This window comes from Anolis carolinensis, unplaced genomic scaffold (genome assembly GCF_035594765.1).
Source record: "Anolis carolinensis isolate JA03-04 unplaced genomic scaffold, rAnoCar3.1.pri scaffold_7, whole genome shotgun sequence".
NCBI lineage: Eukaryota > Metazoa > Chordata > Lepidosauria > Squamata > Dactyloidae > Anolis > Anolis carolinensis.
Genome location: NW_026943818.1, coordinates 9,836,972 through 9,863,495, shown reverse-complemented (window position 1 = coordinate 9,863,495; position 26,524 = coordinate 9,836,972). Strand labels below are relative to the sequence as shown.

At 42.0% G+C, this 26,524-nt stretch overlaps 1 protein-coding gene across 6 annotated transcripts in view; it reads left to right on the top strand.

Annotated features, from left to right (window-relative positions):
* Window positions 1–26,224, top strand: part of pbx3 (PBX homeobox 3) — a 280,063-nt gene extending 253,839 nt beyond the window's left edge. For 4 of the 6 annotated variants that reach the window (XM_062959844.1, XM_062959840.1, XM_062959843.1 and 1 more), the window contains 4 exons: window positions 5,053–5,218; window positions 8,393–8,505; window positions 9,489–9,578; window positions 23,117–26,224. In XM_062959844.1, coding sequence (XP_062815914.1) covers window positions 5,053–5,218; window positions 8,393–8,505; window positions 9,489–9,578; window positions 23,117–23,209 — 462 coding nt within the window. In that variant the 3' untranslated portion in view covers window positions 23,210–26,224. The remainder of the gene's footprint in view (window positions 1–5,052; window positions 5,219–8,392; window positions 8,506–9,488; window positions 9,579–23,116) is intronic. The other 2 variants (XM_062959842.1, XM_062959841.1) reach the window with 1 other exon arrangement.
* Window positions 26,225–26,524: the final 300 nt, after the last annotated feature.

The window sequence follows — 26,524 nt, the reverse complement described above, 5'->3', positions numbered from 1 at the left end:
GCTTCTGTTAGGTTTTCTTGGCATGGACTAAGCTCTCAACTTTCACCACTCTACTCAGAGATGGTCCCTTTTTTGATCAAAGTTAAGGTGCAGTGAGTTGCTGTGAGTTTTCCAGGCTGTCTGGCCATGTTTCAGAAGCATTCTCTCCTGACGTTTCTCCCACATCTATGGCAGGTATCCTCAGAGGTTGGGAGGTCTGTTGGAAACGAGGCAAGTGGGGTTAATATACCTGCGGAATGATGTCCAGGGTGGGAGAAAGAACTCTTGTCTGCTTGAGGCAAGTGTGAATGTTGCAACTGATCACCTTGATTATTATTATTTTATTATTATTATTATTATTATTATTATTATTATTTTATTGTATGACACAGCAAACAAGATAGATATGCTGGATTTCGTATCACAAAATCACAAGTCAAACACTTCCCAAGTGTCTAGGACTGTGTGATGTATTTATTATTATTATTATTATTATTATTATTATTATTATTATTATTATTATTATTATTATTTTATTGTATGACACAGCAAACAAGATAGATATGCTGGATTTCGTATCAAGTGTCTAGGACTGTGTGATGTATTTTCGGATGATGCGTGCAGATCCCAGTAGGGTGGCCTTTTGCAGTTGCCAGATCGTAACCTTGTCAATGTCTATTGTTTCCAAATGCCGGCTGAGATCTTTTGGCACAGCACCCAGTGTGCCCATCACCACCGGGACCACCTGCATGGTTTCTGCCAGAGTCTTTGCAGTTCAATCTTGAGGTCCTGATAGCGGCTGAGTTTTTCCTGTTGTTTTTCGACAATGCGACTGTCACCTGGGATGGCGACATTGATGATCCAAACCTTTTTATTTTCCACAACTGTGATGTCTGGTGTGTTGTGTTCCAGAACTTTGTCAGTCTGGATTTGGAAGTCCCACAGTATCTTTACGTGCTCATTTTCCAAGACTTTTGCAGGTTTATGGTCCCACTAGTTCTTTACTGCTGGGAGGTGGTACTTGAGGCATAAGTTCCAATGGATCATTTGGGCCACGTAGTTGTGCCTCTGATTGTAGTCTGTCTGTGTGATTTTTTTACAGCAGCTGAGGATATGATCCATGGTTTCGTTGGTTTCCTTGCAGAGTCTGCATTTTGGGTCATCAGCTGATTTTTTGATCTTGGCCTGAATTGCCTTTGTTCTGATGGCTTGCTCCTGGGCTGCAAGGATCAGGCCTTCTGTCTCCTTCCTTCTTCAGTGTCCCATTCGTGAGCCACAGCCAGGTCTATTATTATTATTATTATTATTATTATTATTATTATTATTATTATTATTATTACTCTCCACTGGGGCTTTCCCCTTCCACAAAAGGAGCCTTGACTTAACAATGGATCATATCAAAATCCAGATCTGCCCGGTTCGACTACTACACAAATATTATGGCATTTGGATGCTCACAACAACCAAGAAACATGAACAAGTCAAGCAAGAGGAGAACAAAAAAGGCATCATCTTCTCAGCTAAGGAGCCCACCTAGAGAACTGTTTTCCCACCTCTTGGTTATGGGCAACCTGGGAGTACATTACTAGCAGCGTTTCCAAAGTCTGCTGCTCTTGTAGATCTGTAGATCTTTTGGTTATGCTGGTGCCCTGTATCAAAGCAAAAGCCTTGCCGGTGAGAGAGGGAGGGAGGGCTCCGTAGTTATTTACAATGGTTATTAATTACAAACGTCCAGCTAATGGCCAGGACTGGAAAAGAGTTTCTGTCTCCCGTTCCCCAGCGGCTTTGTTTCAGCTGTTCTGGCCATGACCTTTGGGCGGGTTAATAGGTAGAGCTTGAGAAGCTGGCTTGGCAGCGCTGTGGCCATCTTCAAAGAGAGATGACAAAGCAACATTTCATCCATTATTGATTTATTTTTTCACCCTCGTGCCTTTCTCTTTCTTTCTCTTTCCTTTGCAGCCGGCCAAGCTTGGCTTGCTGGGGTTCCAACACCTCTCCAAAAACAAAGCACAATGGCATGATGATTCCTCGCATTTGTTTTACCTTTGGCCAAAAGTTGCTCTTTCTGGAATGGTTTCTTGCAGATCTGAATTAATGGTTTTCTAATCTCAAGGTTTTTGTGCATTGAATGCCTAGGAAAAACCATCCCAGTGGCCCAGATTTATAGAAGCACTATCTTGGGTACCCAGAGTTTATTTATTTATTTATTTACATCATTTATATTCCGCCCTTCTCACCCCAAAGGGGACTCAGGGCGGATCACATTACACATATTAGGCAAACATTCAATGCCTTTTTAACACAGGACAAAGACGAACAACATAGCTCCGAGCGGGCCTCGAACTTATGACCTCCTGGTCAGTGACTCATTGCTCTCCCGAAAGTCAATTTTTAATTGTACAAGATGCATGAATTGTGTTGTGAATTGTGAATCATGAATGAGTTGTGAATTGACTACAACTCACCTCATGCCAGGTTTATTTATTTATTTATTTACTTATTTACAGTATTTATATTCCGCCCTTCTTTCTCACCCCGAAGGGGACTCAGGGCGGATTACAATGAACACATATATGGCAAACATTCAATGCCAACAGACAAACAACTTACAGTATAGACAGACACAGAGGCATTTTAACATTTTTCCAGCTTCACGATTCCGGCCACAGGGGGAGCTATTGCTTCACCATCCACTAGTGGCTGTACTTCCTCTTTCCTTTCCTCGTGTTTTGCTGGCAGTTTTATGGTGTTGTAAATTAGTTAAATTAGCTTCCCCGTATAAAGCGTACCTAAATTTCCCTACTTGACAGATGCAACTATCTTTCGGGGCTGCATAGGTCAACAGCAAGCCGGGCTATTTAATGGTCGGGGGCTTAACCCGTCCCGGGCTTTGAACTCATGACCTCTCGGTCAGTAGTGATTTATTGCAACTGGTTACTAGCCCAAGAAACTCCATCTGTACTTAAAGTTTGTGATGTTGGGCAAGTTTGCTCTGGATACATCCTCAGTGGAGTTTAGTGTGCTCTCTGGCTGTAGGGTGAACTACAACTCCCACTACGGTGAGTCAGTCCCCTCAAACCCCTCCAGCAGGTTGAGTGTGTCATGGGGGTTCTGTGTGCCAAGTTTGGTCCAGGTCCATTATCGGTAGGGGTCACAGTTTCTTTGGTTGTGGGTGAACTATAACTCCCAGAAAGGAAGGTCAGGTCCCCGCAAACCCCTCCAGTAATCAAATTTCAGCATATCAGGTATGTGTGCCAAGTTGGGTCCAGACCCATCAGTGTTCACAATTCTCTCTGGTTGTAGGTGAACTACAACTCCCCCAAATCAAGGTGAATTTTCACCAAAACCCTCCAATATTTTATGCTGGTCGTAGAGTCTTGGTGTGCCAAGTTGGGTCCAATTCCATCTTTGGTGGAGTTCAGAGTGCTCATTGATTGCAGGTGAACTATACATCCCAGTACCTACAACTCCAAAATATCCTGTCCAATTCCCCTCAAAACCCACCAGTATCCAAATTTGGGCATATGTATGCCAATTTTGGTCCAAATCCATCATTGTTTGGGTTCATAGTGCGCTCTGGATGAAAGTGAACTACAACTCCAATAAATCCCTCCTAAGACCGCCAGTATGTTTTGTTGGTCATGTGGGTTCTGTGTGCCAAGTTAGTTCCATATCGTTGTCGAAGGCTTTCATGGCTGGGATCACAGGGTTGTTGTATGTCTTTCGGGCTGTGTGGCCATGTTCCAGAAGCATTCTCTCCTGACGTTTCGCCCACATCTATGGCAGGCATCCTCAGAGGTTGTGAGGTATACCTCACAACCTCTGAGGATGCCTGCCATAGATGTGGGTGAAACGTCAGGAGAGAATGCTTCTGGAACATGGCCACACAGCCCGAAAGACATACAACAACCCTAGTTCCATATCCATCATTGGTAGAGTTCAGAGTGCTCTTAGATTGCAGGTGAACTATACATCCTAGTACCTACAGTTCCTATAAATCATGGTGAATTCTCCTCAAACTTCTCTAGTATGTTCAGTTGTTGATCAATTCCTCTGTTTGCTGTGTTCCATAGAAAAGAGTAGGAAAGGGTTAAGGGAGAGGCAGTGGCTGGAGTCATGCAAATTCCACACCAATGGAGAGCGTCAGAAACACTGGGATGTCTGTGGTGGAGGAAACACTAAAGTACACAGAAATGTATAATACGTGTAAAGATACAATTGTCCTATTACTAACTAATATACAGAATAAAACAATGGTAACAGACAAATTATAATCCTTACAGGCGCATGAGTAATACACAAATACAAACTGTTTATAGCATTACATCAAACATTATATTCATGTTTGTATGTTTTTTCAGTAACAAATAAGTCTGTTCAATAACTGAGTATAACACTTTAAATTCCAGTATTGTCCCACGTAGATAAACGTCTTAGAAATGCTTGGTCAAAGGAGTAAACAACTGTGTATTGTGGTTCACACTCTAGATAACTTTATCATAGTCCCATGTAAGTTAATGTTTTGGAGATGCGCAAAAGGAATGTAAACCATAAAGGAATGTAGAACAAAGGAATGTAGAAACAACAAGGATTCCCGGGTATTTTTTAACCCTTGTTTCTGGATCAAAATCCCTTCTTCAGGTAGCTTCTGAAGGTTTTTTCAAGCGTTTGTTGTAGACTTTTCTGAAGCTTTTGTAAATTCCACTAAGGAGTTTGTGGCTCTGCTGTAGCACTTCAATTTTGGATAATGATCCTACTGCCTTCCATTTAAAAAATAGATGGCTCAGTAGGTCTTCAATTTGCCTGTCAACTAATGGTGACTCCATGAATTTCATGAAGATGAATTTAACTGTGACCTCCTCTGAAATGTCCTACAGTATCTGGTATTCATTGATTATCTTCCATCTAAATATTAAACAATATTTAGATTCCAACATTAGATGGCATCTGGTGTCTTTGATATTATTGAACAGATAGTGGTGCATTTATAATAATTTGGGGAAGTTGGGTCTGGTGGGCAGATTGGACGTTTTGATCCTAACCGTGTCTTTTGTTTCTTCTCTTCTTCGGCAGGTATCTAACTGGTTTGGCAACAAGAGAATCAGGTACAAGAAGAACATAGGGAAATTTCAGGAAGAAGCCAACCTCTACGCAGCAAAGACAGCGGTGACGGCCGCCCATGCCGTAGCAGCAGCTGTCCAAAACAACCAGACAAACTCTCCAACCACGCCAAACTCTGGTAGGTAGCGTCCACTTCCCAACGGCATGACCTGGTAGGTGTCTTCACAATCAAAGATGGACAGGAATGGGGCAGGGTTGCTCCAAGGAGCAATGAATTCTCATTGGGGTGAAGAACAGAGGTTCCTCACTTAGTTGGCGTATCCCTTTGGTGTTGGCTCAGCAGGAAGTTGCTTTGAAGGCAAGGTGGGACCAACGATGGCTTTCTTAAGGTCTTCTTCTGCAGAAGGATTGGCTGGTTAGCTCAAAACAAATGGCAGAAACCCAACTCCTTAACATCCAAATAAGAAAAAACTATAAGTGCCATTCTTTGGAGCATTTGGGTTTTTTGTCAGTCTTCTAATGGAACATCAACATGGCCTCCACGAGCCAAAACAAACTGAAGACTTTCAAGACGGACTTGTCAAGGTGTCTTCTTTCTAGAGTTGAGAGAGTGTTGATTTGCCCAAGGTTGGTTATTGGATTTCCATTTGTGTTTTTGTGCTTCCAAAGTCACCTGTTGACTTATGGTGAACCCATGAATTTTATAGGGTTGTTGTGAGTTTTTCGGGTTGTATGGCTCTCCTTGGCCCTACAGCCCGAAAAACTCACAGCGACCCAGTGATTCCAGCCATGAAAACCTTTGACAATACAATTGCATAGGGTTTTACTGGGGAAGCAGTACTCAGATGTGGTTTTGTCAGTTCCTCCCTCTGTCCATTTGTTTACTCTGTCCATTGAATTTACATACATTTGCATTTGGATACACAATTTGCAATTATCAGCCTCCCTGAATCCCTTTGGGAGAGAGGGTGGGTTAGAAATAAAGTAGTAGTCGTAGTTGTTGTTGTTGTTGTTATTTTATTCTATGACATAGCAAACAAGATAGATATGCTGGATTTCGTTTCACAAAATCACAAGTCGAACACTTCCCAAGTGTCTAGGACTGTGTGATGTATTTTTGGATGATGCGCGCAGATCCCAGTCGGGTGGCCTTTTGCAGTTGGCAGATCGTAATTTTGTCAATGTCTATTGTTTCCAAATGCCGGCTGAGATCTTTTGGCATGGCACCCAATGTGCCGATCACCACCGGGACCACCTGCACTGGTTTTTGCCAGAGTCTTTGAAGTTGTTGTTGTTGTTGTTGTTGTTGTTGTTGTTGTTGTTGTTATTATTATTATTATTATTATTATTATTATCTTTACCCAATTTGCCAGGAACCATATTTGTACTTGTTGGGTACATTGGTTTCTTTCCTTCCTTGGAACTTGGGGGAGGGGGCAGAAAATTAAGCACTGGACACGGTGGTTGTGGAATATGCCTTCTGTTTCTTAAGCTACTGCCTCTCCTTCCATTTAAACTGACAAAGACATTGCTTGTGTCCTCCCTGATTTTTCTGGGAAAATCCTTCTTTGCAAAGCACTTCCTGCCTGCCTTCATCGTGCCCTCCTTCTCCTCCTCTTTCCTTCTGCCTCCTTCTTGGTTTGGGAGGGTGTGTGTCAATTCAGAGCTTGGAACTAACATGTTCAGAGCAACTGGAACATGTTACTTTGGGGAGCAACGAAGCATGTGCTGGTGCCTGAAGATTCGACATGAATGTGTTTCTCAATGTCCACCATTCACTTAACAAAAGGGTAATTTTAGTGGGGTTTGAAGACCCTTTGCCTATTTGCTCAGGTTGGAAAAAAATCCAAACAACAATTGAAAATAGCATGCTATGGTACAGTAGAGTTCCGGCTATCCGACATAAACGGGCGGGCCGAATGTTGGATAACTAAAACAGTTGGATAATAGGGAGGCCCTATTATCCCTCCCAGCAAGCACCCGGCTTGGAGAGGCCCTCTGCTGCCTAGAAAAACAGCTATTTTTCTAGGTAGCAACGCTCGGGGGCTTCTCCAAGGAGCGGGTGCTTGCTGGAGGGGAAAGGTCTGTTCTGGTCATGTCTCGTCCATCCTGGTAAGCACCCGACTTGGAGAGCCTGCTGCATGTTACTGCCTAGAAAAATAGCTGTTTTTCTAGGCAGCAGCGGGCCTCTCCAAGCTAGGTGCTTGCCAGGAGGGAAAGCTCTGCAATGGTCATGTCTCGTCCCTCCTGGCAAGCACCCGGCTTGGAGAGGCCCACTGTGCATTGCTGCCTAGAAAAACAGCAACGTGCAGCAGGCCTCACCAAGTGCTGGGCACCCACTGGGAGAAGTGAGATGCCGGCGCATCTGATAATATGGTGTGTCAGATAAGCAGACGTTGGATAACCGGAACTCTACTGTATATACTCATGTATAAATCAAAAGCAGATTTTGCCCCCAAAATTATGGATTTTGGTATGATCTATAGGTCATCCCACAAACAGGGAAATGGCCAGTAATAGACACCCATGAAAGCATTCCGTTTCCCGTGAATTTCTTTCACAACTTTCCCCTATGACACACTCTATTTGTGGCTCTGATTTGTAAACAAAGACCACTCATGGATACTTGGACTGTTTTACCAGCCAGGCATTCAAAAAGACCAGAAGCAATGCCACAGCAGAGAGGATTGGTACGGTAGAGTCTCACTTATCCAAGCTAAACGGGCCGGCAGAAGCTCGGATAAGCGAATATCTTGGATAATAAGGAGGGATTAAGGAAAAGCCTATTAAACATCAAATTAGGTTATGATTTTACAAATTAAGCACCAAAACATCATGTTATGCAACAAATTTGACAGAAAAAGTAGTTCAATACGTAGTAATGTTATGTTGTAATTACTGTATTTACTAATTCAGCACCAAAATATCACGATATATTGAAAACATTGACTACAAAAATTGCTTGGATTATCCAGAGCCTTGGATAAGCGAGGCTTGGATAAGTGAGACTCTACTGTACTTCTTTTAGCTTCTCTTGGTATGGACTAAGCTGTTGCCTTTCTCCACTTCACTCTGATGGCCCTTTTTTGGTGAGAGTCAAGGTAGAGTATTTGCATCGACACAATTTATTTGGGTCAACGTTTCGACTAAAATGTCTAGACTTATACACGAGTATATATGGTAGTGCATGAATATTTTACATGTTCAAAATACTGACCCAAAGGAATATGTTCATATTCCTAGAAATCCTTCCAAGCTCTGGAAAGGGTGAGTGCGTGCATGCGGGTACGTGTGTGTGTGTGTATTGCTTGCCGCTCTCTGTTATTCAGCCACTGAACTCTTTCGTTTCCAGGTTCTTCGGGTTCTTTTAACCTCCCTAATTCTGGGGACATGTTCATGAACATGCAGAGTCTGAATGGGGATTCTTACCAGGGGGCCCAAGTCGGAGCCAATGTGCAATCACAGGTAGGAGAAAATCGCCCCTCCCAAATAGGGTAGCAGGGTTCGGGCTTCGTTTACTTGCACAAAAAGGAAGGCAAACTCGAAACGAAACACGTCCAACCACAAATTTCACCTTTTTTATTTTGCATTTTGGTGCCTTTTGGGCAGAATTGGGCCAAAGGAAAAAAAACAAACTTCGATGGCGTTTATCTTTGACGTCGTCGACTTTCGCCCATCTAAACAATGGGGTTCTTGCTCTTTTTTCCGTGCCTCCCCTTCCTCCCTCGATTGGAAACGTTTCAAGCTTTGTGAATGCAAGTTCGGCTCTGGCTTGAGCTCACAGCATGGGGTTTGGATGGGGGGGCGGGCTGTGTTCTTCTGCTGTCAACTCTGAAATCTTGGTTTTAATTTCTTTTCTTTTCTCCGCTTCCTTTCTGGGATCACCTTTGGTTAACTAGTTGAAGTGCAAAATCCTGATCTAGCTGAGCTGTCTGGCTTGGTCTCTGTTTGTGTGTGTGTTTTATTTTTTGTTTAAAAAACACCTTTTGTTCTCTGTCACCATTGCAGGCTCTTTTAAACAAAAGATCAATGGGGCTGCCTTGGATTTCCAGGGCTGTGTGTCTATTCCATAGTCACGCGCCCCATAGGCTTCAGCTCTCTAAACACTTTGGCTAGGAGATCATAGATACTTTCCTTTTCATAAAAAAATACAAAGCAGGAAAGTAAGATTCTAGTCTTTCTGGTTGTGACAATATTCTATTCTATCTGCTTTGGTTGTGACAATACCAAAGCAGATACTGGAGAGATCCAGGAAAAGTGGGAAAGGATCAGGCCTTACACTATTTGAGGAGTTGACACTTCACCGCTCCGGCTTCAGTAGAGCACCATGTACATTCAGTTTTCTTTGATACCCGTTCTTATTGTAATTGACCACATATGAGTAGGTATTTTTGTCTGTCTTTTTGTAATGGTGAGGTGCTTCTTGTTTCTGTGTCTCCCTCTTGTAGGTGGATACCCTGCGTCATGTTATCAATCAGACGGGAGGTTACAGTGATGGCTTGGGAGGAAATTCGCTGTACAGTCCACATAATTTAAATGTGAGTACCTCTGGCGAAGGGTGTTGCAAAACAGGAGTGGGGTTGGTTGAGGCCTGCAGTGTTATGAGTGGTATGAAACTCTTCCTTTTGACAGGAAGACAATAGCCACTTGATGGGTTTCTGTTGTACTCCAGGCCTGGAAACACCTGCACCACACAAGAGTCCAGGAATATAAGTAAACAGTTCATTGTAAAAAAAAAACATATTAAAAGCATATAAAAATCGGGATTAAGAATCCAAAAAAGTTTAGCAAAAGACAAGACCCAAACAATAATCCAAATCTATATACAGTAGAGTCTCACTTATCCAACATAAACGGGCCGGCAGAACATTGGATAAACGAATATGTTGGATACTAAGGAGGCATTAAGGAAAAGCCTATTAGAATCATAGAATCATAGAATAGTAGAGTTGGAAGAGACCTGATGGGCCATCCAGTCCAACCCCCTGCTAAGAAGCAGGAAATCGCATTCAAAGCACCCCCGACAGATGGCCATCCAGCCTCTGCTTAAAAGCCTCCAAAGAAGGAGCCTCCACCACGGCCCCGGGGAGAGAGTTCCACTGTCGAACAGCTCTCTAAACATCAAATTAGGTTGTGATTTTACAAATTAAGCACCAAAACATCATGTTATACAACAAATTTGACAGAAAAAGTAGTTCAATACGCAGTAATGCTATGTAGCAATTACTGTATTTACGAATTTAGCACCAAAATATCATGATATATTGAAAACATTCACTTTAAAAATGCGTTGGATAATCCAGAACGTTGGATAAGCGAGTGTTGGATAAGTGAGACTCTACTGTATATAAAAGAGTGATGGCATCAGGGCAGCGGACAAAACAACAAAACTACAGGCCCCCCAACCTCGAAATTTGACAAAACAACCCATCATTCACGGCTCTAGGTTGATACAACAAAAGAAAAGAAAAATAAAGTCCTAATTACAGGGAGAGGAATAATAGTTTTTATCCAATTGCTGCCAGTTAGAAGGCTAAGCTCCGCCCACTTGGTCTCCTAGCAACCTACTCAGCCCAGGGGACAGGCACAGTTAGGCCTCACTTAGACCTCTTCCACAGATTATCTAATTTGCACTGGAATATATGGCCCTTCCACACAGCTATATAACCCATTTAGAATATTATATTATCTGCTTTGAACTGGAATATCTTGACTCCACACTGCCATATAATCCACTTCAGTGTGCATACTAAACATAAAGACTACCATGCAACAGACATTCAATACCACAATTACCTCAACAATTTCTCACCAACACCACCAGAAAATGCCACAGCAATGCGTGGCTGGGCACAGCTAGTGTCTCATAAAGTTCCAAAGGTGACAAAGTCCAGGAACGGCCAGACATCACAGATCCAGCATAAGCCAGGAAGATATAACTAGTAAGACTTGAACAGAACATGAAAAGGAACATAGAAAACTTCCAGGATATTTTAAATCCAAAATCAAAGTTTGACAGGAACCAGGAACAAGAGAACTCAGGCTTAGCTTCTCACTCTAACGCAGCGTTGCCTGAACTGACCTTCAGGTAAACAACTTGTTGCTTAATAGACACCCATGAAATCATTCAGTTTCCCGTGAATTTCTTTCACAACTTTCCCCTGTAATCTCTCTGAACGGCGCACTCTATTTTCAGCTCTGATTTGTAAATGAAGACATTTGTTGATCTCCATAACTTCCCAGGGGAACCCTCCTTATTCACTCAGCTCTTCACTCGATTCTCAACTGTTGTTGCTACTTCTGAGTCCCCTGAATGCTCTTGAGACCCTGCACTTTCTCACAGAGAGAACCATCATTTCCCAGACTTGAGGGCCTATCACTTTGTGCCACAGGAAAACTCACCATCATCTCTGAATCGTCCACAGGAAAGCTCACGATCGTCTTTAAATAATCAGTTAAACCATCCCTCTCTGGTGACTGGTCTACAATAGTTTCCATGGCTGTTTATACCCTGGTTTCAACCCAAAAACTAAACCCCAGATTTATGCCAGATCCCATATGATCTTGGAAGCTAAGCAAGGTCAAGTTTGGTTAGGATTTAGAGGCCAGACTACCATGTACTCTAGATGATATTTCAGAGAACAGTACTGGCAAAACCACTTCTGAGGATCCCTGATCTAAGAAAAACTTATGAAATTTATAAGATTGTCAACAGGCAACTTGAAGGCACTTAGGTACCCTAAAGGTACCAGATCTTGGAAGCTCATTTTTTTGTATTTTTGTGCAAGATTGCCAATGAATCTCAGGTGATATAGGCTCAAATTTGGAGGAAAAATTATATCTGAGTATTCCTTGCCTAAGAAAGGTCTATGAAATTCATAGGCTCAGCATAAGTCAACAAGCAACTTGAAGGCACACTCATGTCTACACACGCACCTATATCACACTGACTCCCAGTTACACATTTCTACTCCTTGCTTTATCTATATATATAAAAGAGTGATGGCATCACGGCGACCCACAAAACAACAAAACTACAGGCTCCCCAACCACGAAATTTGACAACACAACCCATCATCCACGGCTCTAGGTTGATACAACAAAAAGAAAAGAAAAATAAAGTCCTAATTAGAGAGAGGAATAATTGCTTTTATCCAATTGCTGCCAGTTAGAAGGCTAAGCTCCTCCAACTTGGTCTCCTAGCAACCCAATAAAAATAATAAAAAACACTAAAAATAATTAAAAACACTAAAAAATTATTACAATATAATACTATAAGAACAGAAAATAACTAAAAATAATACAAGAAAATAATAAAATATAATAAATAAAAAGATAACTTACAATAAAATTAATTTAAAAAAATACAAATAACGTCAAATAAAAATTACACAACAATTTTTAACCAATACCACCACCACTTTGCCACAGCAACGCGTGGCCGGGCACAGCTAGTATGTATGTGTATATATATATATATATATATATATTTGAGAAGCAAGCGAGAGAGAATCAAAGGGCCTGCTCGGTAGGTATTAATAAATACCTGGGCACGATTCCAGCGGGCCGGTTTCTCTCGCCCCGGGGTCAGCCTGACCTTCACATTTGCGGTAATGAATCCAACCTTGCAGTTTCCTGGAAAGCCTTCATGTTCTGCCGCAAAGTTATTTGTCCTTGTTATTGATAAAAGAAGAAGAAGAAGAAAGAAGTCAGTGTGGATCAAGCGGAGAGCCGGGACATACGGGTGGCACCGCCGGGCCATGATTATTAATCATTTTGTGTAGCAATTGTAATCTGGCACAAGATGAAAAGGGCTGTTCAGTCACTCCCTATTAATGCCGTTTTACAGTTCAGGCACCCACTTGCTGAATGCCACTTGCCAGCAAACCAGTATGAAAATACTTGATTTCTCTTCAGCAAGTGGCCGACCACCATGAAAACCCAAAAACGGACCTCGGAGTCCATTTGGATCCAGTTTCAGGTCTTGTATCAGCTTCTCCTGAAGAAGCTGTGGTTAGCCTTCTGGATCATTTTTTAACTTGGTGATTCCCAACCTTGCATCCTCCATAATAATAATAATAATAATAATAATAATAATAATAATAATAATAATAATAATAATAATAATCTTATTTATTTATGCAATGCTTTTGACATGAAAAAAATAACATCCGAAATACTCCAAAATCAAAATTGTCTACAGCTATTTGCTGACTCAAGGTAAACAATGTAAACATTGAGCCCCCTGGATAATTCTCAACCTTGCATCCTCAGTAATAATAATAATAATAATAATAATAATAATAATAATAATAATAATAATATCAGGACCTCAAGATTGAACTTCAAAGACTCTGGCAGAAACCAGTGCAGGTGGTCCCGGTGGTGATGGGCACACTGGGTGCCGTGCCAAAAGATCTCAGCCGGCATTTGGAAACAATAGACATTGACAAAATTACGTTCTGTCAACTGCAAAAGGCCACCCTGCTGGGATCTGCACACATCATCCGAAAATACATCACATAGTCCTAGACACTTGGGAAGTGTTTGACTTGTGATTTTGTGATATGAGATCCAGCATATCTATCTTGTTTGCTGTGTCATAATAAAATAATAATAATAATAATAATAATTATTATTATTATTATTATTATTATATTTTATTTATATTCTGTCCACGGATGTGTGACAGAATGTAAACATTGAGCCCCCTGGATCATTTCTTTAACTTGGTGATTCCCAACCTTGGATCCTCAATAATAATAATAATAATAATAATAATAATAATAATAAAATGTTATTTATATTCCGTCCCCTGATATGCGATGGGAAGTTGCTGTCAGTTTAGCTGCTTGTGATTCCTTTATTTTATCAGTTTTTAAACTTATTTATTTATGCAATGCTTTCGACATGACATCCAAAATACTCCAAAATCAAAATTTTCCACTGCTATTTGCTGACTCAATGTAAACAATGTAAATATTGAGCCCCCGGTGGCGCAGTGGGTTAAACCCTTCTGCCGGCAGGACTGATGACTTGAAGGTTGGGTTGCTGACCTGAAGGTTGACGGTTCGAATCCAACCCGGGAAGAGCACGGATGAGCTCCCTCTATCAGCTCCAGCTCCATGCGGGGACATGAGAGAAGCCTCCCACAAGGATGGTAAAAACATCAAAACATCATTTAGGCAACGTCCTTGCAGGCAGCCAATCCTCTCACCGTTTCTCAAGTCGCTGCTGACATGGAAAAGAAACGTAAACAAACTTTCTCTCATGCACAAAATATTATAAAATAGTGTGCATAATATGACTCCCAGGCTATATGTATATGAAACATCCAGGAAACATCCCCTGGGCAACATCCTTGCAGACAGCCAATTCTCTCGCAGTTTCTCAAGTTGCTGCTGACACAGGAAAAAAATGTAAACAAACTTTCTCTCATGCACAAAAGATTATAAAGCAGTGTGCATAATATGACTCCCAGGCTGTATGTATATGAAACATGCATGGATTTCATGTAAACACTTACCCTGTTTCCCTGAAAATAAGACATCCTCAGAAAATAAGACCTAGTAGAGGTTTTGCTAAATTGCTAAATATAAGGCCTCCCCCAAAAGTAAGACCTAGCAAAGTTTTTGTTTGAAAGCATGCCTGGTACCAAACATCATCATCATCATCATCATTTAATTACTTATTAATCGCCTCCATTCAAGATGCTCTAGGCGATTTACAAGATAAAATTGTAAAGGATAAAAATACATACATACAAATATTGATAAAATTAACATAGATTAAAAGCTCTAGTAAAGAGCCAGAACACCAGAGCATGCAGGATTGGTAAATGTACATACATACCAGTTGTACATGGAAATAATGGTAGTAACAAGAAATTCTTTATAGGATTCACAGTTTGTCTGGTTATGTTGGTTTGTGATGACAACTACAGTAGAGTCTCACTTATCCAACATAAACGGGCCGGCAGAATGTTGGATAAGCGAATATGTTGGATAATAAGGAGAGATTAAGAAAAAGCCTATTAAACATCAAATTAGGTTATGATTTTACAAATTAAGCACCAAAACATCATTTTAGACAACAAATTTGACAGAAAAAGTAGTTCAATACACAGTAATGTTATGTTGTAATTACTGTATTTACAAATTTAGCACCAAAATATCATGATGTATTGAAAACATTGACTACAAAAATGCGTTGGATAATCCAGAATGTTGGATAAGCGAGTGTTGGATAAGTGAGACTCTACTGTACTGTACACTACAGTATATAATAAATGTTCATTTTTTTTGTTCAACAATAAATGTGAATTCTTCTTCATGTAAAAATAAGACATCCCCTGAAAATAAGACCTAGCACATCTATGGGAGCAAAATTTAATATAAGACACTGTCTTATATTTGGGGAAACACGGTAGGTCCCTCCTCCAAGATAGCTCATTATGAATGCACCAGCAAAGACAGGACTCTTACTCCACTCGTTCCAAACTGGAAATAGCTTCGGGGAGTGAAGAATGGTTTCTGTCTGGAACCCTAGGCATATGGTCTCCGAAAGGTGTTCAGGCATGGAGAGAGCCCAGTCTTTGTCCTGCTCCAGGCTGGAAGCTGGGAAGCTGAGGGAGATGCCTTCACGGCACTGTTCCCCATTGGATTCAATGCCCGGAGCTTCTCCTGTGACTCTCAAAGGGGGGAAACCAGGAAGGGAGAAGGGAAGAGAAGCTCTAACACGGTTGGATCTTAATTTCATTTGCAAAAGTCTCCCTTCTGGGCATATGTCAGAGCCGTTTAGAGGAGGCCGGTTGAGACAAGGCTCGAGCGCCCCTCCAACCAACCGCAAGCGTCTTTGGATTTTCCAATTACCCATAAGACAAAGTATCTCAGCCCCAAAAGTCTTCCCGCCCTCCAGCCAGCTTTTCGGATGCAGCTCTCCCCATCCCCGGCGCATTAGACCTGCATCAGCAAGAACGGCGCTCGGAAACAAATTCGCCTTCTGTCTCAGCCCATTGAGGCAATTGCTGAAATCAATGTCTGATCAGATTTCTGCCGTGGCAGACAGCTTGTCGCTACATATTTTTATGTCAGTCAAGAAGAGGGAGGAGCGGGCCGCGCACGTTGGGGGGACGCTGAGTAGAAGTGACGGGCGTGAAGGCTCACCAGAGCACGGCGAGGCTCGCTCCCAGCGCTCCCGGCATGCGGTAGCCTTTCCGAAGGGTCTCCCCGACAAAAACAACCACCCCAAAGGCCCGTGCCCACCCAATTTGGATGGGTTTAATGGTTATCCAATGTCTGGAACTGGTCACCAATGGGATCCCCATTCTTGATAAGGCCAAAGTTGCCCACAAAGTGTCAAAACGCAAACACAAAAGAGCAATATTATTATTATTATTAATATTATTATTATTATTATTATTATTATTATTTTATGACACAGCAAACAAGATCGACATGCTGGATTTCATATCACAAAATCACAAGACGAACACTTCCCAAGTGTCTAGGACTGTGTGATGTATTTTCGGATGATGCGCGCAGATCCCAGCAGGGTGGCCTTTTGCAGCTGGCAGATCGTAATTTTGTCAATGTCTATTGTTTCCAAATGCCGGCTGAGATCTTTTGGCACGGCACCCAGTGTGCCCATCACCACCGGGACCACCTTCACTGGTTTCTGCCAGAGTCTTTGAAGTTCAATCTTGAGGTCCTGATAGCGGCTGAGTTTTTCCTGTTGTTTTTCGTCAATGCGACTGTCACCTGGGATGGCGACATCAGTGATCCAAACCTTTTTCTTTTCCACAACTGTGATGTCTGGTGTGTTGTGTTCCAGAACTTTGTCAGTCTGGATTCGGAAGTCCCATAGTATCTTTGCGTGCTCATTTTCCAATACTTTTGCCCGTTTGTGATCCCACCACATCTTTGCTGCTGGGAGGTGGTACTTGAGGCATAAGTTCCAATGAGTCATTTGGGCCACATAGTTGTGCCTCTGTTTGTAGTCTGTCTGTGCAATTTTCTTACAGCAGCTGAGGATATAATCAATGGTTTCGTCGGTTTCCTTGCACAGTCTGCATTTTGGGTCATTATTATTATTATTATTATTATTATTATTATTATTATTATTATTATTATTAATGTATTTAATATTTTTATACCCCGCCTCTATCTCCCCAAAGGGGACTCAGGGCGGCTTACATGGGGCCAAGCCCAAATAAAAACAATAGCAATATAAAACACAACAATAGACAAAAAACACGCACAATTATAAAAATTTAAACATTAACCAATAAAAACATGGATTAAAATGGAGAGGTTGCAAAAGTAGACTGGGTAAGGTGCACCATATAAATATTGTAAACACGAGGTGACTGATAAAGTGCTGCAAATTCTTGGAATAGGGAACAGATCATGGAGTGTGGAACAGACCTGATCTTGTTATTTCTTTGTTTATTTGCCATATTTGTTCCTCATCCTTCTCACATATATATTGGCAACAATTCAATGCCGTACAAATATACATCAGCAAATGGCTCTATACATTAAAACCAACCACTACAAACATATAATCAAACATTAAAATCATGCAGCCCAATATCATAGTCCGGGTTTGTTCCAGTTATCATTGCACTATTCCGTATTCATATTATTATCCAAAAGCTTGGTCCCACATCAACGTCTTCAATTTTTTCCTTGTTAAGTCATCCCAAGTGAGGCAGGTTGACTGGCTCCCTCTATTACTATTACAGTAGACTCTCACTTATCCAAGCCTCGCTTATCCAATGTTCTGGATTATCCAAGGCATTTTGGTAGTCAATGTTTTCAATACATCGTGATATTTTGGTGCTAAATTCATAAATACAGTAATTACAACATAACATTACTGCGTATTGAACTACATTTTCTGTCAAATTTGTTGTATAACATGATGTTTTGGTGCTTAATTTGTAAAATCATAACCTAATTTGATGTTTAATAGGCTTTTCCTTAATCCCTCTTTATTATCCAAGATATTCGCTTATCCAAGCTTCTGCCGGCCCGTTTAGCTTGGATAAGTGAAACTCTACTGTACTACTACTCTACTACTATTGCTACTACTACTACTATTACGGCAATATTTTTGATTCTAAGATGCTGCCCATTTTATGACGCACACTAATTTCAGTACCACCAACACCATTTTTTTTTGTTGAGAAACTGCAAGTCGCTTCTGGTGTGAGAAAATTGGCTGTCTGCAAGGACGTTGCCCAGGGGACGCCCGGGTATTTTGATGTTTTACCATCCTGTGGGAGGCTTCTCTCATGTCCCTGCATGGGGAGCTCTCTGGAATCGAACCGGCAACGTTTAGGTCTGCAACCCAACCTTCAGGTCAGCAATCCTGCCTGCACAAAGGTTTAACCCGTTGCACCATGGGGACTCCCAACCAACACCATAACCAACCAACCAACCCAAGCAACACCATAACTATAGATATAGATATATATATAAAAACTATATATATAGATATATATATAAAAAGGTAAAGGCTTTCCCCTGACATTAAGTCCAGTCGTGTCCGACACTGTTGGTTGGTGCTCATCTCCATTTCTAAGCCAAAGAGCTGGCATTGTCCGTAGACACCTCCAAGGTCATGTGGCCACAGGCATGACTGCATGGAGTGCCGTTACCTTCCCGCTGGAGCAGTACCTATTGATCTACTCACATTTGCATGTTTTCGAACTGCTAGGTTGGCAGAAGCTGGGGCTAACAGCAGGCGCTCACTCCGCTCCCCGGATTCGAACCTGCAACCTTTTGGTCTGCAAGTTCAGCAGCTCAGCGCTTTAACACACTGCGCAACCAGGGGGCTCCTATAATAATAATTACCCATAATAAACATCTCTAAAATGGAATTTTATTTTGTAGAAAACGTAATAAAGATTATTTTTTTAGAAATACAGTAGAGTCTCACTTATCCAACATAAATGGGCCAGCAGAAGCTTGGATAAGCGAATATGTTGGCTAATAAGGAGAGGTTAAGAAAAAGCCTATTAAACATCAAAATAGGTTATGATTTTACAAATTAAGCACAAAAACATCATGTTATACAACAAATTTGACAGAAAAAGTAGTTCATTACACATTAATGCTATGTAGTAATTACTGTATTTACAAATTTAGCACCAAAATATCACGATATATTGAAAACATTGACTACAAAAATGCGTTGGATAATCCAGAACGTTGGATAAGTGAGTGTTAGATAAGTGAGACTCTCCTGTACTGTATTTATGAATTTAGCACCAAAATATCACAATATATTGAAAACATTGACTACAAAACTGGCTTGGATTATCCAGAAGCTTGGATAAGTGAGTGTTAGATAAGTGAGACTCTACTGTACTGTATTTACGAATTTAGCACCAAAATATCACGATATATTGAAAACATTGACTACAAAAATGCATTGGATAATGCAGAACGTTGGATAAGTGAGTGTTAAATAAGTGAGACTCTACAGTACTGTATTTACGAATTTAGCACCAAAATATCACGATATATTGAAAACATTGACTACAAAAATGCATTGGATAATCCAGAACGTTGGATAAGTGAGTGTTAGATAAGTGAGACTCTACAGTACTGTATTTACAAATTTAGCACCAAAATATCACGATATATTGAAAACATTGACTACAAAAATGCATTGGATAATCCAGAACGTTGGATAAGTGAGTGTTAGATAAGTGAGACTCTACAGTACTGTATTTACGAATTTAGCACCAAAATATCATGATATATTGAAAACATTGACTACAAAAATGCATTGGATAATGCAGAACGTTGGATAAGTGAGTGTTAAATAAGTGAGACTCTACAGTACTGTATTTACGAATTTAGCACCAAAATATCACGATATATTGAAAACATTGACTACAAAAATGCATTGGATAATCCAGAACGTTGGATAAGTGAGTGTTAGATAAGTGAGACTCTACAGTACTGTATTTACAAATTTAGCACCAAAATATCACGATATATTGAAAACATTGACTACAAAAATGCATTGGATAATCCAGAACGTTGGATAAGTGAGTGTTAGATAAGTGAGACTCTACAGTACTGTATTTACGAATTTAGCACCAAAATATCATGATATATTGAAAACATTGACTACAAAAATGGCTTGGATAATCCAGAGGCTTGGATAAGCAAGGCTTGGATAAGTGAGACTCTACTGTAAATAATAAATCTCCAAAAATCTCTAATAAATCCCTTATCTCTAAAAACAGGATGCATCTCAGTATCACGGGTATGGTGGTTCTCATATTAGAAAAGTAGAAATACGATGTCTATTTTTGCACAATTTTGCACCATGGCAAGGGGAGCTTTTGCTCTTTTCCTCCGCTTTTCGCACATCGGGATGTTTGCGTCTTTTGCGACCCGCACGTCCAGCCCATCTTCGCCAAGGTATGAAAATCTACTTAAGAGGGGAGAAAATTCTCCCGCAGACACGAGTCTAAAGATATTCCATCTGAAGTAAACATCATTCCCTCTTTATCCAAATTTATAAACAACAAACGCACAATATTTTTACTCGGCTTGGCAGCTGAGGGAGAGCTTGTCAGCTCGTGTTTCCCTCTCCTCGTGCTTTCTCCCCGCACCCACCCCCCAAATAAATTAATCCTTACTCTGGTGGTTTGAGATTATGCACTGTATAATATAACAGAGCCTTATCAGACCTCATCAGCGAAGATGGAATTCATGTCTGCAAAATGCTGCAGGCAATGAGAATTTCATATTTTATCATCTTGATAAGGATATCGCAAATTCTCTGAAGCATTTCAAAACACTTAAATGAAAAAGGGGAGAAATGTGACTAAAAGGCTTTTTATATGGTTTGTTGTGGGTTATTATGAGTTATTTATAAACCCCCCAAAAGAAAGATTTGACATTTCAAATGGAAACGGATTTGAGTATTTAATGGGACTGGCCCCCCTTTCCCAATTCCTCGCTCTTCTCTCGCTCTCCCCCTCCCCATCAATTGAACATCTTCAATCACATTTTAAATCATTAATATTTACTCTTGTGGCAAGTGGAAGGCTGCCAAAGGGGGGAAGGGGCGGAGGAGGAGGAGGAGGAGGTCTCGGAATATCTCTCTCCAGGGCTGTAGTATTTTACATGAGATGCTCCCACCTCTTCCAAGCCTCGTCCTGTTTCCCAACCGAACAAACCGGATTCTACATCTTTCCAAATCTGGACACTCAATGGCACACTTACTTGCCAGTTCGTGGTCAACAGAAGCCTCCTTCCTATTCTATGTATCTGGTTGTTTGAGCCATTTCATGGAGAAGATAAAGGTTTCTCCTGACATTAAGTCTAGTTGTGTCCGACTCTGGGGGTGGTGCTCATCTCCATTTCTAAGCCAAAGAGCCGGCATTGTCCATAGACACCTCCAAGGTCATGTGGCCACTGGCATGACTGCATGGAGCACCGTTACCTTCCCACCAGAGCAGTACCTATTGATCGACTCACTGCTGCTGCTTCCAGGTTCCACATGGAAGGGCTCCGCACGTGGGGAGGGAAGGAGGAGGAGAAGCAGCAGTCAGGAGGCTTGTTGTTGTGCCTATTGATCTACGCACTGCCCCCGCTTCCAGGTGCCACATGGAAGGGCTTCGCTCAGGGAGAGGGAAGGGGGAGGAGAAGCAGCAGTCAGCAGGCTTGTTGTTGTGCCTATTGATCTATGCACTCCCCCTGCTTCCAGGTTCCACATGGAAGGGCTCCGCACGTGGGGAGGGAAGGGGGAGGAGAAGCAGCAGTCAGCAGGCTTGTTGTTGTGCCTATTGATGTACTCACTGCCCCCGCTTCCAGGCGCCACATGGAAGGACTCCGCACAGGCGGAGAGAGGGAGGAGGAGAAGCAGCAGTCAGGAGGCTTGTTGTGCCTATTGATCTACTCACTGCCCCTGCTTCCAGGCGCCACGTGGAAGGGCTCCGCACATGGGGAGGGAAGGAGGAGGAGAAGCAGCAGTCAGGAGGCTTGTTGTGCCTATTTATCTATTCACTGCCCCCGCTTCCAGGCGCCACATGGAAGGGCTTCGCTCAGGGAGAGGGAAGGGGGAGGAGAAGCAGCAGTCAGCAGGCTTGTTGTTGTGCCTATTGATCTATGCACTGCCCCTGCTTCCAGGTTCCACATGGAAGGGCTCCGCACGTGAGGAGGGAAGGAGGAGGAGAAGCAGCAGTCAGGAGGCTTGTTGTTGTGCCTATTGATGTACTCACTGCCCCCGCTTCCAGGCGCCACATGGAAGGACTCCGCACAGGCGGAGAGAGGGAGGAGAAGCAGCAGTCAGCAGGCTTGTTGTTGTGCCTATTGATCTATGCACTGCCCCTGCTTCCAGGTTCCACATGGAAGGGCTCCGCACGTGGGGAGGGAAGGAGGAGGAGAAGCAGCAGTCAGGAGGCTTGTTGTTGTGCCTATTGATGTACTCACTGCCCCCGCTTCCAGGCGCCACATGGAAGGACTCCGCACAGGCGGAGAGAGGGAGGAGAAGCAGCAGTCAGGAGGCTTGTTGTTGTGCCTATTGATCTACTCACTGCCCCCGCTTCCAGGCACCACGTGGAAGGGCTCCGCACGGGCGGAGAGAGGGAGGAGGAGAAGCAGCAGTCAGGGGGCTTGTTGTGCCTATTGATCTACTCACTGCCCCCGCTTCCAGGCGCCACGTGGAAGGGCTCCGCTCAGGTAGAGGGAGGGAGGAGGAGAAGCAGCAGTCAGGGGGCTTGTTGTGCCTATTGATCTACTCACTGCCCCCGCTTCCAGGCGCCACGTGGAAGGGCTCCGCTCAGGTAGAGGGAGGGAGAAGGAGAAGCAGCAGTCAGGAGGCTTGTTGTTATACCTTTTGTGGGTAGTTAGCCCACGGAATGTCAGACTTAATGTCGAGGGAAAACCTTTACCTTTACCTAACATGGACTTATCTTTCCTTAGGACCCTAGCAAAGATCCTAGTCCAGCCGAGCCAAAACCAAGAGCCGTCGAAGCCAGTGATTGTAGTAGTTGACTACTCTTTGTAATGCCATGTTGTCTTCTTCTCCTTCTCTTCCCCTTCAGGCAAATGGAGGCTGGCAAGATGCGACCACTCCATCTTCTGTGACCTCTCCAACAGAAGGCCCGGGAAGCGTGCATTCAGACACCTCTAACTAACCTCCTCCTGACACTTTTTTTTTCTCATTCTCCTGAAGCTGGGAGGCCTTTGTCTCGTGGGTTCAGAATCCCCAAAAGGAAAACAACGAAACCATGAAATAAAATAATGGATTTTCTCTTCTTTTCTTTGGATAGCCTACCATGGATGGCTTTACTGTAAACCTTGTTGTACCAGAGAACTCGATAACTCTGTTGCGTGTGTGTGTTCTTTTTTTATATATATGTATATTATTTTCATTTGTATATCTCCTTAAATATCACAAAGAGGCGCACACTCACACACAACGTTAAAGAAAAATCAAACAACCAAGCACTTTATCCAGCTCGGCCACAACTTAGCATTGTTTGTAGCCCCATAAGTATTTGATGAAGAATAATTTATTTTCAGCGGGCTTCGGAAGGAGGACCGACATGCCTTTGACTTCATGGCAGGGTCCTCCTACCCAACTGAACTTCCGTTGCAATTTGGATTTCAGAAACTGATCCGTTTTTTAATTTTTCACATCTCAGCCAGAGTGGTAGACCCTTTTGTTCCATTTCTTCTCATTCTTCCAAGCTTCTGTGATTCATTATTTGTTGGGATCCACTCTGTTATCAAAGCCACTTAGACCTAGGGTCCTCCAGTTTTTGGACTTCAGCTCTCAGTAGCCTTGACCAACCATCAATGATATTGGCCAAGGCTACTGAGAGCTGAGGTCTAAAACTATCCAGAGGTCTAAAGCCCGGAATCTGTCAATTTAGGGCCTTTACAAAGAACTACTGTATATACCCTTGTATAAGTCGAACTCGTGTATAAGTTGAGGGCAGGTCTGGGGGCCAAAATTATGGATTTTGATAAGATTGGTGGATAAATCGGGGGTCATTCCATAGAGAGCTGAAATGCTTTAGGGGCTCAGTTCTTCTGGACACTATAATTTTCATGTCCAGGTAGTATAATCATATTATTTATATTCTGCTCTATCTCCTCGAGGGGAGTCAGATCTGATTATAGATACATATATGGCAAACATTCAATGTTGTTATACAATTGACAAAGACAGACAGTACATAAACAGAGGCAAGGCTTGACTCTTTTTTTCATCTCCGGCATTTGGAGGCTGTGCTCAACTCGAACATGGGGAGGTGCTGTTTCATTTTCCACACCAAGGAGCTTGTCATCCATGGATGCCTTCTTGGTCAAATTACTGGCATGTTTTTCAGGGGCTCCTTTTACCTCCCCGCCAAAGTGACATCTGTTTATCTACTCACATTGCTGTTTTCGAACAGGTAGGTAGGCAGAAACTGGGCTGATGGCAGGAGTTGACCCCGACCCGCAACTTGAACTGTTGTGCCTTCCAGTTGCCTAGATCTTTTGTAGCTGACGGTTTAACCCACTATGCTAGAAATGATGCCGGAGATAGTAGAGGCGGAGATAGTAGAGAGGGTCAGTGCTTCTTTTAGGTTCTTCCTAGAAAGAAAATTCTTGCCTTTGGCCAATCGTCTCAGAAAAGGGACGGTAGAGTTGACGGTATTCACGACAGCCCATGGATAAGTCAACCCTGTTGTTTTCGGTGGAATTTTTGACTAAAATCTCTAGACTTATACATGAGTATATAGGGTGCTTTTGTTCTATTTCTCCCTATATTGACAGTCATTCTTAGATTTGTGCCTCCACGCTTCCTTGATTTGTCGCCGTATTTTGTTGGGACCCACTGTGTTGACAAAATGTGGTTCTCCAACTTGGGTCTCCTAAGGGTTTTGGACTTCAGTTCCAAGCGTTCCTAACCGTGTTGGCTGAAATTCCAAAATATCTGAAGGACCAAAGCTTGGGGCTACAAAGGACAATTGCTTTTCTTCTCCTCCTCTTTTTTTTCTTCTTTTGCTCGAATCCCATCCTCCTTCTTGTTGGTCATTGTTGGGCACGGATGGTCCATCGGAGGCGAAACAGCTTGCCAATCCCATTTGCAGAAAGCAGCGAGACGGATCCGTCCAAAAACGGGCGCCGTTCTCCCGAATCTTGTACATAGTGTAGCAAAAGAGTATTTATACATCTCACCAATCGAAACACAGCTTTATTACCTCATGCGAAACTCATAACGAACCAATAGAAACATGTTCTTTAGCTTAGAGTGCTCACTACTACCTCTAAATAAAAAAACAGCCCTTCTCAAACCTGGCAAGGCCAACTCCATCTCCCATCATCCCCAGACATGGAAGGGATGGGATTTGTAGTTCGGCGGGTGCCAGGTTTAGAGAACGACTGCTCTAAACAATATTCACACTGTAGTTTGTCTCTCTCTTTCTCTCTCTCTTTGAAATAAATTTTTTAAAGAAATCCCGATTTTTCTTTTCTTTTCCTCTTTTTGGCATCTTGTAATTAACTCTTTTGTCTCCCTTCATGACATGTAATATACATTGTAATCTTTTAAATATGAATAACAGCAGCGGCGGCAGCAGCGTTTTTAATAATAATAATAAATAATAATCCGGGTTGCGTTGGCAACTTTTCGAGAGACAATTTCAAAAAAAAAAATACTGAAAAGAAAAGAAAAAAAGAAGGCTTCGAAGCGGAAACATGGGGTCTTTTAGGTTCGACACGAAACAGCAGCGAAACTGTTTGTAAATACAAAGAAAACATTTTGAATGTTCTTCATCTTGTTACTATACTGATTTCACGCAAAAGAAAAAGAGAAAAAAAATCAAACCAATAATGGATTGTAAAACAGAGAAGTCTCAGTATTCAGTACTGTATATTTCACCCTTGTATAATTGGGGCGGGTGGGGCGGGGATCCTATTTTTTTTTCCGTTCTATTTTTTCTTTTTCCTTCTCTCTTTTTATATTGTATGCGATTCTGAAACTGATTGACTCAAATGAAAAAAGAAAGAATAATAATAATAATTTGTGGCCGTGATTCTAATGTATTAAACCGTTTCGTGTTACTTTCTTAACTGGATTACACCCCCGAATTGAAGAGTCTTCCTCGTGGTAGTTCAATGTAGTTTCGAATCATGAATAAAAATTTTTGCTTTCATGACCCAACATGTGGACGGCATTTTCTTCCCTTGGATCAATCAAAAATACAAAATTTTGCATACAATATTGTGGATTCCGAGCCCATCTTTTCAGATATCGTTGGGCTTCAAAACTCAGGGATGATGGGAACGATATGATGGGACAACACAAGTGTGGTTCTCTTCGACCTCTCAGTAGCCTTTGATACTGTAGAACATGGTATGCTTCTGAAACGTGCTTTGTTCAAGCCTCAACTTGAACAAACCACGGACCCAACTCTAGTCCTTGAATGTAGTTTCGAATCATGAATAATTTTTTTTGC